General features: G+C 33.1%; 2 protein-coding genes across 9 annotated transcripts; both read right to left on the bottom strand.

The window, feature by feature from the left end:
* Positions 1 to 4,595: 4,595 nt before the first annotated feature.
* Positions 4,596 to 5,255, bottom strand: LOC114323946 (anti-muellerian hormone type-2 receptor). Its single transcript, XM_028271651.2, has one exon. The coding sequence runs from the start codon at positions 5,253 to 5,255 to the stop codon at positions 4,752 to 4,754; it is 504 nt and encodes a 167-aa protein (XP_028127452.1). The 3' UTR covers positions 4,596 to 4,751.
* Positions 4,596 to 10,860, bottom strand: LOC114323945 (acidic leucine-rich nuclear phosphoprotein 32-related protein). 8 transcript variants are annotated; one of them, XM_082897047.1, is made up of 4 exons: positions 9,357 to 10,860; positions 7,305 to 7,757; positions 7,019 to 7,105; positions 4,596 to 6,934 (listed from the first exon to the last, which is right to left on the bottom strand). In XM_082897047.1, the coding sequence occupies exons 1-2, from the start codon at positions 10,443 to 10,445 to the stop codon at positions 7,494 to 7,496; spliced, it is 1,353 nt and encodes a 450-aa protein (XP_082753173.1). In that variant the 5' UTR covers positions 10,446 to 10,860; the 3' UTR covers positions 4,596 to 6,934; positions 7,019 to 7,105; positions 7,305 to 7,493. The 8 variants fall into 8 exon arrangements, with proteins under 8 accessions (XP_082753173.1, XP_082753176.1, XP_028127451.2 ...); XM_082897050.1 differs by having other exon boundaries at positions 7,257 to 7,757; positions 9,357 to 10,846; XM_028271650.2 differs by having other exon boundaries at positions 9,299 to 10,829.
* Between the last annotated feature and the right edge of the window lie 3,246 nt (positions 10,861 to 14,106).

Below are 14,106 nucleotides of genomic sequence, written 5' to 3'. Positions count from 1 at the left end.
AGCCCATCTAGGCTTTGAACAATTGACCCAATCTAAATAAAAAACCCAATAAAACAACTTAAGCCTCCATTTGGGAAGTGGGTTCGCTTTTTAGCATTTTTGGCTTTTTTAGCTCGGGGCTAAAAAGCTTGGTTTAGGAAGGACTTTTTGACTTTTTGGTGAGGTGTCTCCATGTTAAAAGACCAAACTGCCCTTCAAGTTGTTTCTCTTTCTCTCTCTCTCTCTCTCTAATTCTTTGAAAATGCCTATGCCGACTCCAACATTGCTACAGAACTCTGCGATTTACTTCATCGTCCTTCTTCTACGTCTTCCACCCAACTCTCTCCACAAATTCCAGCATACTCTCCTTCTGATCCTGCATGAATTTCGTTCTATGTCTCTTCCGCCCATTTGGGTTACCAGCCCCGGATGAATTTACCGGTCTGTTTTTTGCACGGTACTTGCCCTGATAACCTGGCACTGAGAGCTTGGAGCATATGGGGTGTTGATAGGTAGTAGGCGGAGGAGATCGGCGGCGGAGATGTTGAATTTGGACTGCGCAGTAGCATGGGAGGGTGGTAACGGTGCTGCGGTTGGTACTCGATGACGTGTTGGGCGGTGGAGGGTGGTGGTAGGTCTTCCGGCTCGCGGCGGTGGAAATTGCGGTGGCTACCACAGGCGATGTCGGTGGTTGTGGGGGTGGCTGTGGCTGTGGCAGTGTCCATGGATGAAACATCAACAGAATTTAACAGCTGATTAGAATTAGGGTTAGGGTTTTGCTCAAAACAGTGAGGGTATTTTGGTAAATTTACCCCAATAAGGGTATGAACTTGCCCGTGATTTCTGTTTTGTCTCCGTGTGGCTACATTAGCCTTTTTTGTTGGGACTTGGCTAATTTAGTCTCAACTTGCCTTCCCAAACACACGCTAAGTAAGGGTTGACAACTGCCACTATAAAAGGAAAGGAAAATGGCTTGGACCCCACGAAGGACACCCCATGACCCCCTCTCTCTCTCACTTTCTCTCATTAGTCAATTTTTTTTTTTCCTTCTTCTTCGATCATCAGCCGACACGTGTGTGTGGATGGTGGGACTGTGATTGAACGGGTCTCAATCAATTCCCAAAAAGAAAAGACGACCATTGAAAAGATCTATGTCTTAACTCCCTGCACACACATAATGGGCTTATTTTGTTTGTTTTTGAGAGAGTTGTTTTTAAAAAAAATTTTGAGGAGAGAGTTTAGAAATTTTTTTAGTTTGTTTGGTTGTATATTTTGGGAGAGTTGTTTTTTTGAGAGTTTGGGATGATTTGATATTTTGGGAGAATTTGAGTAAATGTGTGTGAGAGAAAAAGTGATTGAAAAGGAGAAAGAAGAGAGAAAAAGTGATTGATTAATGTGTAAGAGAGAGAAAGTGATTTTGAAAATTTTTTAAAAAAAACTCAAACCAAATAATTTTTTAAATTTTTTTTTCTAAAACTCATTTCCCAAATGCAAACCAAACATACCCAATGTCTTCTGTCTCCTTATTAGACCCACTCTAACTTTAACATTTGAGGGCCCCTGGCTAGAATCCACTAGTTGGATGGTGCTAACAATACTTTGTTTTGTAAATTTATGAGGCAAAACTTAAGTTCCGTTTGGTAAGATTTTTTAACTATAATTTAAGAATATGAGTTACATTTTGAATTTGTGTGTTTTAAAATTATGATTTAAGTATAAAAAATTTGTTTAGTTATAGTTTTTGAATAAAGTTTTGAATTGAGTGTGGAATTGAGTTTTGAAAGTTTGATTTGACATGTGAAGTAAGAAAATTTGTTTAGTTATGAATTTAGAAAGAGTTTTCAAAACTTAATTTAAATTGTTATAACTCATAACAAAACACACTACTCTCACACTATTGAAAATTTTGATCAACACTCAGAACCAAACACTTTTCAAAATTCAATTAAAAAAATTTATTATTAATAGAAAATAACATTAATCAATTTTTTAATTGAAAATATTACAAAGGAAATAATTTTTTTTTCAAAATAAATATTCAAAAAATTTAAATTATAAGTATTTAAATAATTTAAAAAATTTAATAAGTAAAAATTAAAATAAATATTCAAAAAAATTAAATCGTAAAAATTTAAATAATTTAAATATTCAAAAAATTTAAATAATTTAAAATTTTAATATTTTAAATTTAAAAACAACTCTACACTCAAATCGTAACCAAACATATAAAACAAAACTCAATTAAGAAATTATTTTTAAAACTCATAACCAAACACATAACTCGAAACTTCATATTATTTTCACAACTTTACGCTCAAATCGTAACCAAATATATAATAAAAAAATTAAAATATTTAAAAATATTTTTATAAAATAGAGTTTGAATTTATTTTTATAAAATATTTTAAAATTTTAAAAATTAAAATTGTAAAATTTAAAAATTAAAATATTTAAAAATATTCAAAAAATTTAAAAAATCGTAACATATTCAAATATTAAAATATTTAAAATCTTAATAAAATTAAAATATTTTTAAAATATTTAAAAAATTAAAATATTGATTTAAATTGAGTTTTGAAAAGAGTTTTGAATTATGTGTTTGGTTATGAATTTTAAAAAGTAATGATTATGTTTTAAATTGAGTTTTGAGAAATAAATATAAAATTATAATTTGAAAATTTAAAATAAACACCATACTTAAATCAATTAATAAAATTATAATTTGATAGACTTATCAAACGGAGTCTTACCAAACGGTGCCTTAGTTTTTCGTTGAATCTCTCTCACAATCTATGCGACTACATATTATGGCCTTAAAGTGCTCATTGGACTGCACGCAAGCACGTGGGGTGGAATTTAAGGCATCAGTAGCCATTGTTAGTTCTTTGAAAGGCGCACTTGACATGTGTACATAGGATCATGATCGTATGTTGACACAAAATGTTTGGTACAAGTGAGACGTACCGTAACATTTTTATTTTTCCTCTTTAAATGAAATGATTTGATCTTTTAAAAGTATTCCTAAAATCTATAAATAATATTTTTTTTCAGTGAATAGAATTGCTATTTAAGAGCTTATGGCTGTTCTATCAGCACCGAACTTTTTCTCTTTTTTAATAGATAATACCAATTCATAGGCCTCGTTGGGAAAGTGACTATTTTAATTGGTTATTTGGTTATTTAAGCCTCATTTGGCAAGAGATTTTTTTAGCTAAAAAGTCAAAAATTTACTAAAAAAATCAAAAAGCCAACAACCCATACTAAAAAATCAAAGATTCTCTTTTCTCTCTACTTTTTGCACATCTTTTCGTAAAAAGTCATCCCAAACATACTAATTTTTTTTAGCTCATATTTTAGCCAAATAGCCAAAAAATTACTAAATTAGCCTGTTCCCAAACGAGGCCTTAGTTATTTTAGTGGTTATTTTAGTTTTTGTGTTTGGGAAGATGAGATGATTTTTTAATTGAGTTATTGTATTGAAAAGTGTGTTGAAATGATGTTTAAATTTAAAATGACAAATTTATCCCTAAAAATATATTTTTTTAAATTGATATCAAGGGATAAAATGGTAATTTACTTATTGATGGGACAAGGGTTGTAGCTGACAGTGTAGGCACAGCCTACACTGCCGGCTGTGCAGATTTTTTTTTTTTTTTTAAAAAAGTTGCAACAGTATTGCTTTTAGGCTAATTTGTCAAAATAGACTATAATAGCCTTATTTTGTGCTTCCCAAACAGCGCCATAGTCATGTGTTATGTAGGAAGTTTGCTTAATTAGCAGTAACTAAACTGGAACATTGGTAGGGGACGGAATTGGAAATATCAACTAGCAAGTTCAACTAGAAGGCCAAATCAAACTCCCGAAAGAGAAATGATGTGTAGATTGTAAACTCAACTGCAAACTAATGGCGCAAAATTTTGTCCCAAAATTCTTATTCCTATATCCTAATACACTCCCAACCTTAACTTAAACCTTAAATTTCGCTTGTTTTAAAATTATCATATAATTCAATGATTAAAATTGCATTGGTACAAGAGAATAGAAAATCTTTGGTCTAAACAAATAATTTCACTTTTGTAAAATGGGATTGTGAATAAAAAAACTCAAAATGAAATAAGAAGAGCTCACACCACCAAGATATAGCTGTTAATAATAAAAAGAAGCGCAAAATTTAGCATTAGGGATGCACTCTGTTACCAAGCATGAAGGCTGAGTTCGAGTCTTATTAAATTCCCTTTACTTATTCTCCATCCTTTCTCAACATAAAAGAAATCACATTACTTAGCTTCATTTTTTTAATTCACACTAAAAAGGCAATTTTCCTTTATATAGATAGATAGCAATGACAGCTCTTGTCAAACCATGGCCACAAACATCAAGATAGAGTTGTAGTGGCTAAAACCACACTATCCAATACAAAACAATAATGTTACAAATATTTGAAAATAAAAAAATAAAATCCGTACACCGCGATGCTGGCGGCATCTAGTACGAATACAATGCTCCTAGAATTCATTCTCTGAATACTTTTTCTGGGAAAAAAAAAATTCTGTATTCATACTGTTATTAAAGTGAGGAATAATATTAAGAATTATAAAAAAAAAAAAATCATAAAATAATTATGAAATATTTTTCACATTTGAATTACACGTACATTAAAATATCACATACTAATCAAATCACATACTAATCAAATGATAAAAAATATTCATAATACATTTTATGATATCTTTTTCATAACCTCTAATATTATTCTAAAGTGAGAGACCTCCTCAGCCGAAACACTGGTCGCTAGGGAGTGGCCCGGGGATAGAACCCTGCTGGAGGAACTGCAACCCGAACACAACCACAATGGCAAGCAATGACAAGTAGGACAAACCTTCCACAGCACCCAACAAGCCAAAAGGACCGTTAGGCAGACCGGAGCCAGTTTTGGACTTGGTGTACAATGACCAAGCCACAATTCCCACAACAACCAGGTAGCTCACGCCTTCTAGTGCACCTACTGAGCCCCCTGGACCGGGCGGGAGGCCACATCCTGTTGTCTTGAGGGTGTAGAGGGACCATCCGATCACAGGCGTAGAGACCAATCCGCCAACTATGGCTGCTTTCTCTGCGGTCGTGGTATCTCTTTCGCTGCTCTCTTTGGCCATGGCAAACACCTTGAGTGGGGCATGTGGGCAGACTCTTCTGAATAGGATGCTGCTGTGGTTGCGCTGTGGTGGTAGGAGAGAGGTGGGAGGTGGAGAGAGGAGCAACATCTTTGAGGCGTTCATGGTGAAGAAAATATGCAGGGAAGAGGCGAGGGAAACTCTAGTTGAGTAATGGTGTATTGTACAATTGGGATTACCCAAAAAGAATAGAGTCGGGAGATTCTTGCTCAGAAGCACCTTATCCTCTTCCTCTCATAGTTTAATTGGCAACACTCGGGAATATAACAACAAAAACTTTAATCATTATCCAATTATAAAACATTAAAGAGTTAAATTTACAAATAATATAATAATAGACAGGTACGAAACTAAAAAAAGATTATGAGAGGCCATACCCTTGACTCCTATTTCTGTGAACATTATTATTTATCATAAAACTTTTAATATATATATACATATTATTTTATATATAAAATACCCCCAATATAAAAAATATGTTATTTTCTTTCATTTTGAATTCTCTTTCTATTTTACATTGAAAGAAACGTATTCATCCTATTTAAAATTACTTCTATGATATTTAATTTTTTTTTAATGTATATATAATTTATATATCATATATACATACATGAATGTTTTGTGTATATAATGAAAAAAAATTAATTTTCTTTTAACCTCTCCAATAATCAAATCCTAGTTCCGTCCTGATAATAAACATCTATTAGTAGCAGTAATTACATCAACATTGTATTAAAATGCAATACTAATAAACATAAACATAGAAATATATTAAGACCTCGTTTAGAAACAGATTTTTTTAATAACTTCTAATTTTTTAACTAAAATATAATATAAAAAAAAATTAATATATTTAGAATGACTTTTTTTATAAAAAAAATAGGCAAAAAATAAAGAGATTTTTTTTTTGACTTTTTAATATAAATTGTTAATTTTTTAGTAACTTTTTAATTAAAAAAGTCCCTTGTCAAATACGGCCTAAGTGCATAATTATTGTGAATTTGATAACTACATCCAGAATATCCTCATTTCATTGTGTTATATAATTAAATTATAAATATCATGGGTTAACAATACCACGATATTTTACAATCCTTCTATAATTTTTTTTTTTTAACATATGACAAATTTTGATATTTGAAATAAAATTCATTATAATAATGTGATAAGATGAAAAATATTTTAAAAAAAAGAAAAAGAAAAGAATATACAAAATTATATTCTGCAAAACACTTGGCTTGGTGCGCGTCATTGCCGAAGAATAGAATCAGCTGCTCGAGCTTAGCAGAGAAACTAGGAGCCCGCTACAAAGTTCGAAACTCGGCGTCAATACGTGTAGGAGTCGACCAACTTGTGCTAAAGGATGAAGAGCCGAGCCAATACACACTCAAGACGGTGTGAGCATGAATTGCATTCCAACTGTACAGTAGCACACAGTTCCACTCATTATCCAATAATGTACCGACAGCTGTACTATCATACATATAATTTATAAATGATGAGGCCAACAACTTAAAAGACTTTTTATCATAACCTGCACTAAAAACAAGAGGAGATCGTATAAGCGAGACAAGACAATGCCATACGGCTGAATATTTAATCCAAAGTTGAAATTAAATATAATAAATAAATCCGCCCTCCTAATTCACGCAAATTCCACATGATCACGACATAATCGTGCAGATTCAAAAATTATTGCATTATTCCAGGAAATTCGAGGAGAGTACAGAATAAAACTGCCTCGTATCACTTCATTCCATCACACAGCCATCTGCCCTACACATCTGCAATATCCCCCATTATTAGTAAGATAAGAAAAGTAAAGTAGCTCACAGAGATACACCTGGCAAGGGACAGGAATTAATTACGGATTTTGAAGCCCCCGCATGACTGAATGGAACGCATGCATCATAAGGCTATTTACAACTGTTTTAACAAGCCAATTCAAAATATGCCTGAAAAAAAAAAAAAAAAAAAAAAAAAAAACATCAAGAGTTTCATTGCTTTCCCTCCAATTCAGGAAACTTAAGAAAACTGAAACCTAGAGAAGGGCGGGAAAAAGAGACACCACACAGCGCATAACTACCATTTGAAAAATTAACTGACCACTCTGTAAGGAAGGCAAGGGAAGGGGGGGAACAACAAACTAACAACCTTTCGAACAAGTAGTGCCATGCCATCCAAGGTATAATTCCTTCCAAAATACTTGTCCACACAGGGCTAAAGAGTAACTACCAGCCGCCGCCGCTGCCTCCTCCTCACCAATTCTCTTGTGAAATTCTTTCTTTTCTTTCCATAGTAGAACCAACTTAGCCATATTCACACAGGAAAATCTGATTATTGCTAACGGTGTTTCGATGACTTGGCATACCCAACATCATCATCTTCTTCCTCACTGTCATCCTCATCTCTCTTCCTCTTATGTGAAGAGGATGGTGGTTGCACTTGAACTGCATCATCTTCATCTCCATCTCCATCTTCATCTTCATACTCAACATCTTCCTCCATTTCAGGATCACTATCATTGCCAAGGTCAATATCACTGCCTCCAGCATTTTCTTCAGCCCGTCTTACAGGTTGAAGTAAGTAGCCTGCATAATCATCGTCCTGCCATTCACGCACCCAAAAAAAACATTACATACAAAGGAAAAATAAAATACAGATGGAAATATTGAACAAAGTGCCAAAGGATTCTTACCAAACCAGAAAAGAAAAGGAAAAAAAAAAAAAGATAGTAAAACTTGAAAAGAAAACCATGAGGATCACTATACTAGAAGCCATTATAGGACAATTACTTCAAAAAATCAAGTACTGTAAGTCAAGAAACTCAATAATCACCTTAGCATTCATTACATATTAATATATCAAACACAAGTAGAAACAAAGCAATATGCAACACATGAATATCTGGTATAAAAAAAATGAAAATGAAAATCTAAACAAAACCAACGGGATAAAAGGTTGTTTTTTTGTGGAAGCAGGGAAAATACTTTGAAAAGCCAACTTCAAAGAGTAAATGGGAAATTACAACAACAATATACTACAAAAACCAAAATAAATAACAGGTATAAACTCCTACAAAAGAACCGCAATTCACAATTTTCCTTTTTTTATTTTTTTATTTTTTCCATTGTGATAAGTAAAACAACAGAAATTCACAAATGAACCAAATAGACATAAAAACCACAAAAAAGTAGAGAAGGCCATAAAAATGGCTCTCAGCACAAGGTTCAACTACAAATGTAACAGATTGTTCATCTACCTTGTCAAGAAGTATAATCTATTACAGAATCCAGTAGATAGAGTTAAATTTTAGTCCAATTTTTTTTCTTGTGCCATGTCTAGTTTAAGAAATTCCACTCCAACGGCAAACAATCAGTACAACATTGAAAATACAAACTTAGAATCACCGGAAAACATATAATATAAAAATTATGAGCAGCATTATAATCCGGAATCCATACACAATTATAAGCAGCAACAACAAACCTGAAACCATCCATACTAGAACAAAACAACAAAAGTGTCAACAAGCAAACATAAAAATCTAGCATAAATCATTTAAAAATAAAAAATAAAAGAAAAGAAAATGGTTAGCAATCTAAGTCATCCTTAGGAAAAGGGAATAGAAGCAAACAGTAGTCCACTTGAATTAACTGCAACTTGCAACAGGACAGCCAGAATTAGACATGCATAATATTTATAAATGAGAAACAATAAAATACAAAACTGTGCATCAAGTGGTATAGAAAGTGTGGTTTATATAATATGAAATTGCTGGCCACTAGCAAGGTTGAGAAATCTAATAACATTAATAGGATACCCATTTTGTGGGAGTAAATTGGAAGAAATTAGTAGAACTCAAACACGGTTCCCATTCATGACAGGGAAATCCTTTAAACAACAAACTATAATGAATGAAGAAATCATACTACTAACTAAAAAACTACAAAACCAATATAATAGATACACAAAGATTTGCATATATAAGTGATATGTTCCTAATCTTCAACAAACTAAAACACAACCTAACAACAGATTATAATATATACATCTAAATATACACAAACTTACTTACACACAAACACATACCAAACGTAATTAGTAAATGAAATTAGTGGAGCCAAATGCAATTTCTAGCCACTTACGAAACAAAAACAAGATGTAAGGACAATTAAGAGTTAATGAAGGAAGAGGGATCATCACCTCCTCCTCAGCATCTTCCTCTTCTTCAAACACTCCATCTTCTTCAACACATTGTCCTTCCTCCCCAGTTTCTCCATCATCCTCCTCTCCATCTTCCTCCCCCTGCTCATGTCCATCGATCTCCCCTTCTGTACTCACCAATCGTCCAGTACTCTCCAGTTCTCCAAAATCCCCCTCGTCATTGTCAACTTCCTCTTCATCCTCACTGTCTTCATCATCCACATCATCTTCAACCTCATCTTCATCATCATCACTGTCATCTATTTCATAAACCTCATCCTCATCCTCATCCTCATCCTCCTCTTCATCAATCTCTTCCACCAAGTCATTATCATCCTCACCCTCCTCTTCTTCCTCTCTATCACCAGTAGCCACAACCCCAAAAACATTTGAATAATGATTCAATGAAGCCGGATTCCATCCGCCTGACCCTCGCAGCATTTCCCTCTCCTCTCCATCAGCATCACTCTCTTCATCCTCATCAACATCAATAACCCCTTCACCACCCGCACTATGTCCGTTACTCATCCTATACGACCGATCCTCACCATCAATTTCACCACTCCCGGGATCATCCTCTTCGTCCTCATCATCCTCAGACTCGGGCCTTTCATTCTCTTCCGCGTCCATTTTATCCAAGTACTTCAACGACTTAATCAATCCAAAAACTCTAGAACGATAATCCTTCACCCGCGTGACCGGACACTCATAGAGATCAAGAGAGACAAGCTTAAGCTCCCTAAGAGGCTTCAGATCATTGATGTCCTGAATTCGATTGTTAGATAAATCGAGGTCTCGAAGCAATTCAAGACCAGCTTCGACGAGAAGTTCAAGGCCACCGGCGATGCGATTGTCGGACAAAATGAGTTTTTGAAGGTTTTTGAGGCGAGGAAAATGGTCGAGCGACGATAGACCGATGTTTGCGAGGGAGAGATGTTGAAGGTTCTGGAATTTCTCGACGCGGGATGGAGGAGGAAGACGACCATGAAAGCACTTCACTGCTCCGTCTAGGGTTAGGGTTCTGACCGAAGCGAGGTCTGTTTGGCCGTCGAGCGCTGTCTCCACCGCCCTTTCCCAGACCTCGTCCATTAAATTTCCAATTTATTTTATTTTATTTTATTTTATTATATATATATGTATAGAGAGAGAGAGAGAGAGAGAGAGAGAGAGAGAGCGCACTCTATTAACAAACAGGAACGGATTAAGACCTTGCAATAGAAGGCCTAATAGCACATTAGAAAAAAGAAATGATAAACCAAACCCTAATCCGAACCCCAAACACAGATTGAGATGTTGATAAATTCTGTATCTATCCCGTTAAAACCCTAATTTTCAGATTCCGCTAGAAGAGAAGAAAACTGAAGAATGCTCTGTTTTTCTCTCTCTCTCTCTAGGTTTTCTCTCTCTACATGTAGAGTCGTGCGCGTCTGGATGAGCCCAAAGGCGAGACGACTCGTGGTTGCGCGTTTGGGTTCGCTTGGGGTTTTGACGATTTGTGAAATTCGCTCTTGGGATTGATTGGTGGCCGTCAGATTGAGACAGCACGGATCGGTGACGTGGTGAGGAATGGACGGTGGATATTTGATATTGGTGTGTTTGTTTTAGGGAAGAAAAGAGAGATGAAGAACTCGAACACGTCATCTCTGAGTGGAAATATCGGGGCGATTACCCTGTATTTTAATTATAAAAAGGTAAAATAAGTGATTTAGTTTGATAAAATAAAAAATTACATTTAATTTGTAATTATTACATTCTTTCTTTTATAAAAAATTAAAAAAATTCTTTCCAAACAAGATTTTTTAACCGTAGACTAAAATAGTCGAAAAATTAAAAAATCAACTCCACTTTCCAAACGAAGGCTATATAGGTTCTGTTTGGTAAAGTTTTATAAATTTAATTTCACTCATTGATTTTAGTGCGATGTTTGATGAGTATTTTTAAAAATTGATTCCACACCCACTTTTAAAAACACGTCATCCGACTGATTGACCGAAATAGTGTTTGCTTGTTTTTTTTTTTTTTTCTGCACCTGCTATTTTTATATTTTAAATAAAAAAATATTTCCGATTTTTTTTTTATGAGTTTTGATTAGAATTTTGAATTTTGTGTTTGGTTATAAATTGTAAGTTTTTTAATCAAATATCACATCTCACATCAATTATTTCAAATTCAATTCAAAACTATTTTCAAAACTCATAATCAAACAAATTTTTCACACTCAAATTATAATTCAAAACTTAAAAACTCAAAATACAACTCTATTATCAAATTATAATTCTAAAGCTCTACCAAACGCTACCTATATAACTTATATTCTGAATTATTTACTAAAATGCCACTGTTGATAAGGGAGTAGAAGAGTTGGGTTGAAGGCATTTGCCTTTGCTGGATTATCGAAGGCATTAGAGCATCTCCAATGCACTAGGCATATAATCCTTGTTAGTTAAAATGCCTAGTGTGATTCACTTTTTTCAATTCCAACGCACTAGGCATATGATTAGGCATTTTGGCTCAACTCATATTCACTAGCTACATGTAGCTAGCCTTCAACGTTAGGCAAAATGTATTCAATCATTAGGATCATTTCCCTCCATCTTTGTTGTTGACGTAGCATTCTATAAAATTAATAGTATTTGGATTAATAGCTAAAATGAAGAGCATGGTTGGAGTAAAAACATAAAACAGTTGATAGGCAAAATAAAATATATACTTTATAGTAATATTTAAATAGGTAAAATGCCTACTACCGTTGGAGATGCTCTACAATTTTGAGTGTGGATCCTCAGCCGCCATTTTCCATGACGCTGCCTGCGGTGATCTCCAAAACGACATCGTTTTAGCTAAGACGACGTCGTTTTATTTAGTTGATTTTTTTCCCCCTCAAATTTTTTGATTTCTCCCTCTTTTTTCTCTTATCTGTCATTTACTTTGTTTTGTTCCTCACATAACCTAATAGAGAGACGAAGGTGAAGGCGGAGCCACGCGACGGTGAAGAAGAAATGTAGAGGATGGCCGGCAATGACGATTCCAGTGGCGACGCAACGGCGGCAAGGCGAGATTGTAGGGACGACGAGGTTCCTTTAATCATCATTCTCATTTGCTTTTGTTATATATATGTATGATTTATTGGATTAGATTTATTGTTGATTTATTAAATGGGTTTAATAAGTGGTTTGATTTCTTGAGTTTTATGGGTTTGATGATTTAGGGTTTGTTGTGAATTTTTTTTCTCCTGATTTTAATCAGAAAGTGTAGTAGGAAAAAAAAATATGAAGCCTTTTGTTGTGTATTTTTTGGGTTAGATTTCTTGTTGATTTAAGTGATATGCAGTTTAATTTGTTGTTGTTTTGAAGCAAAAATCTGTGATTCTTTAAAACTAAAATTTGTTTTGAAGCAATTTAGGTGTGATGGTATGATTATGATGATTGGTCATAAACTTAGGACATCACCCTTGTCTATCAGATAGTTTTACCATTTATTCAGCTCTGATTTTATCATTTAATTTGAAACTTAAAACAAAAAATAAGCTTTTAATGTTAAAACTTGGTGAGACTTGACTTATTGAATGCTTATTGAAAGTGAATATCTCATTGTTATGCTGCTAGGTACATAGGCTTATAATGTAAACCTTGGTGAGATTTGATACTTGTAAGGTTAGAGTTTTGTTGGGTTAGAGTTTTGTTATTGATTTTTGGAATGGGTATTTTTTCAGATTGTTAAGATCGGGATCCTACATAGGATCATTTTGAGGGTCGTCGGATCGGATCGTAGGATCGGATCGAGGATCATAAAATCCTACCAAAATGATAAAAAAAGGCAATACTTTTTATATGGCTAAGTAATACTATCAAAATGTATATAGAATGACCCCCCGAAAAAGAAATATTGCAATTCAAGTAGCATTCAAGCATTTTTTCTCAACAAAAGAAGTCAAAAACATTATAAAAGAAATTTTTTCTCCAGCAACATTTTTCCTTTGCCTCCCTTTTCCTGAACCAAAGGTTGACATTGTGTTGTGATGCTACTATGCTAATTGTGTGCTGCAAATTGTGAAAATTAAAAGAAATTTTTTCAGCAATGTTCAGGGAAAAAGAACCAAAGAAGAATCGCAGCAACAACAAAAAAGAACCAAAAAAAATGAAGAAGAAAAAAGAAGTAAGAAAAATGAAGAAACAGAAAAAATAAAAAATAAAAAAATAAGACTCCATTTAATTTAGTTTTAAAATCATGATTTGAGTGTAAAGTTGTGATTTAAGTGTGGAGTTAAATAAAATTTGTTTGGTTATGAATATTGAAATTTTTTGAAATTATTTTTTTTAATATTTAAAAATATATATATAATTTTTTGAAAATTTCGAAATTTTTTAATTTTTAAATTTTTTAAAATTTTTTTAATTAAAAATTATTTTTTAATTTTTTAATTTTTTTTAATGTTTAAGAAAATTTTATTTTATTTTTATTTTAAATATATAATTTTTATTTTAAATATTTTATTTTATTTTTTTAATATTTTAAACTTAAGTTCTGTTTTCAGTCTCTCTCTCTTTGATCAGGACAACCAATCATTCAAGCTATTATATATATATATATATATATATATATCATTCAAGCAAATATATATATATATAATACTCAGAAACAGACAATACAACTACAGAGATGGGAGAAGATGAGGAAAAAAGAAGTTGGGAGAAGAAAAAATGGTGATTCGAACTACATACAAGGAAGATTCGAAGAATCGAACACATAC

Source organism: Camellia sinensis, chromosome 1, assembly GCF_055761805.1.
Source record: "Camellia sinensis isolate YWXY chromosome 1, ASM5576180v1, whole genome shotgun sequence".
Lineage (NCBI taxonomy): Eukaryota > Viridiplantae > Streptophyta > Magnoliopsida > Ericales > Theaceae > Camellia > Camellia sinensis.
Note: the sequence above shows the minus strand (reverse complement) of the source record. Positions and strands in the feature narration are given on the sequence as shown.

Coding starts and splice junctions, on each gene's coding strand:
- LOC114323946 (XM_028271651.2), bottom strand. CDS start 5,255: ATGAACGCCTCAAAGATGTTGCTCCTCTCTCCACCTCCCACCTCTCTC.
- LOC114323945 (XM_082897047.1), bottom strand. CDS start 10,445: ATGGACGAGGTCTGGGAAAGGGCGGTGGAGACAGCGCTCGACGGCCAA. Junction 7,758..9,356: donor AGGAAGATGCTGAGGAGGAG/GTGATGATCCCT, acceptor CGTGAATGGCAG/GACGATGATTATGCAGGCTA.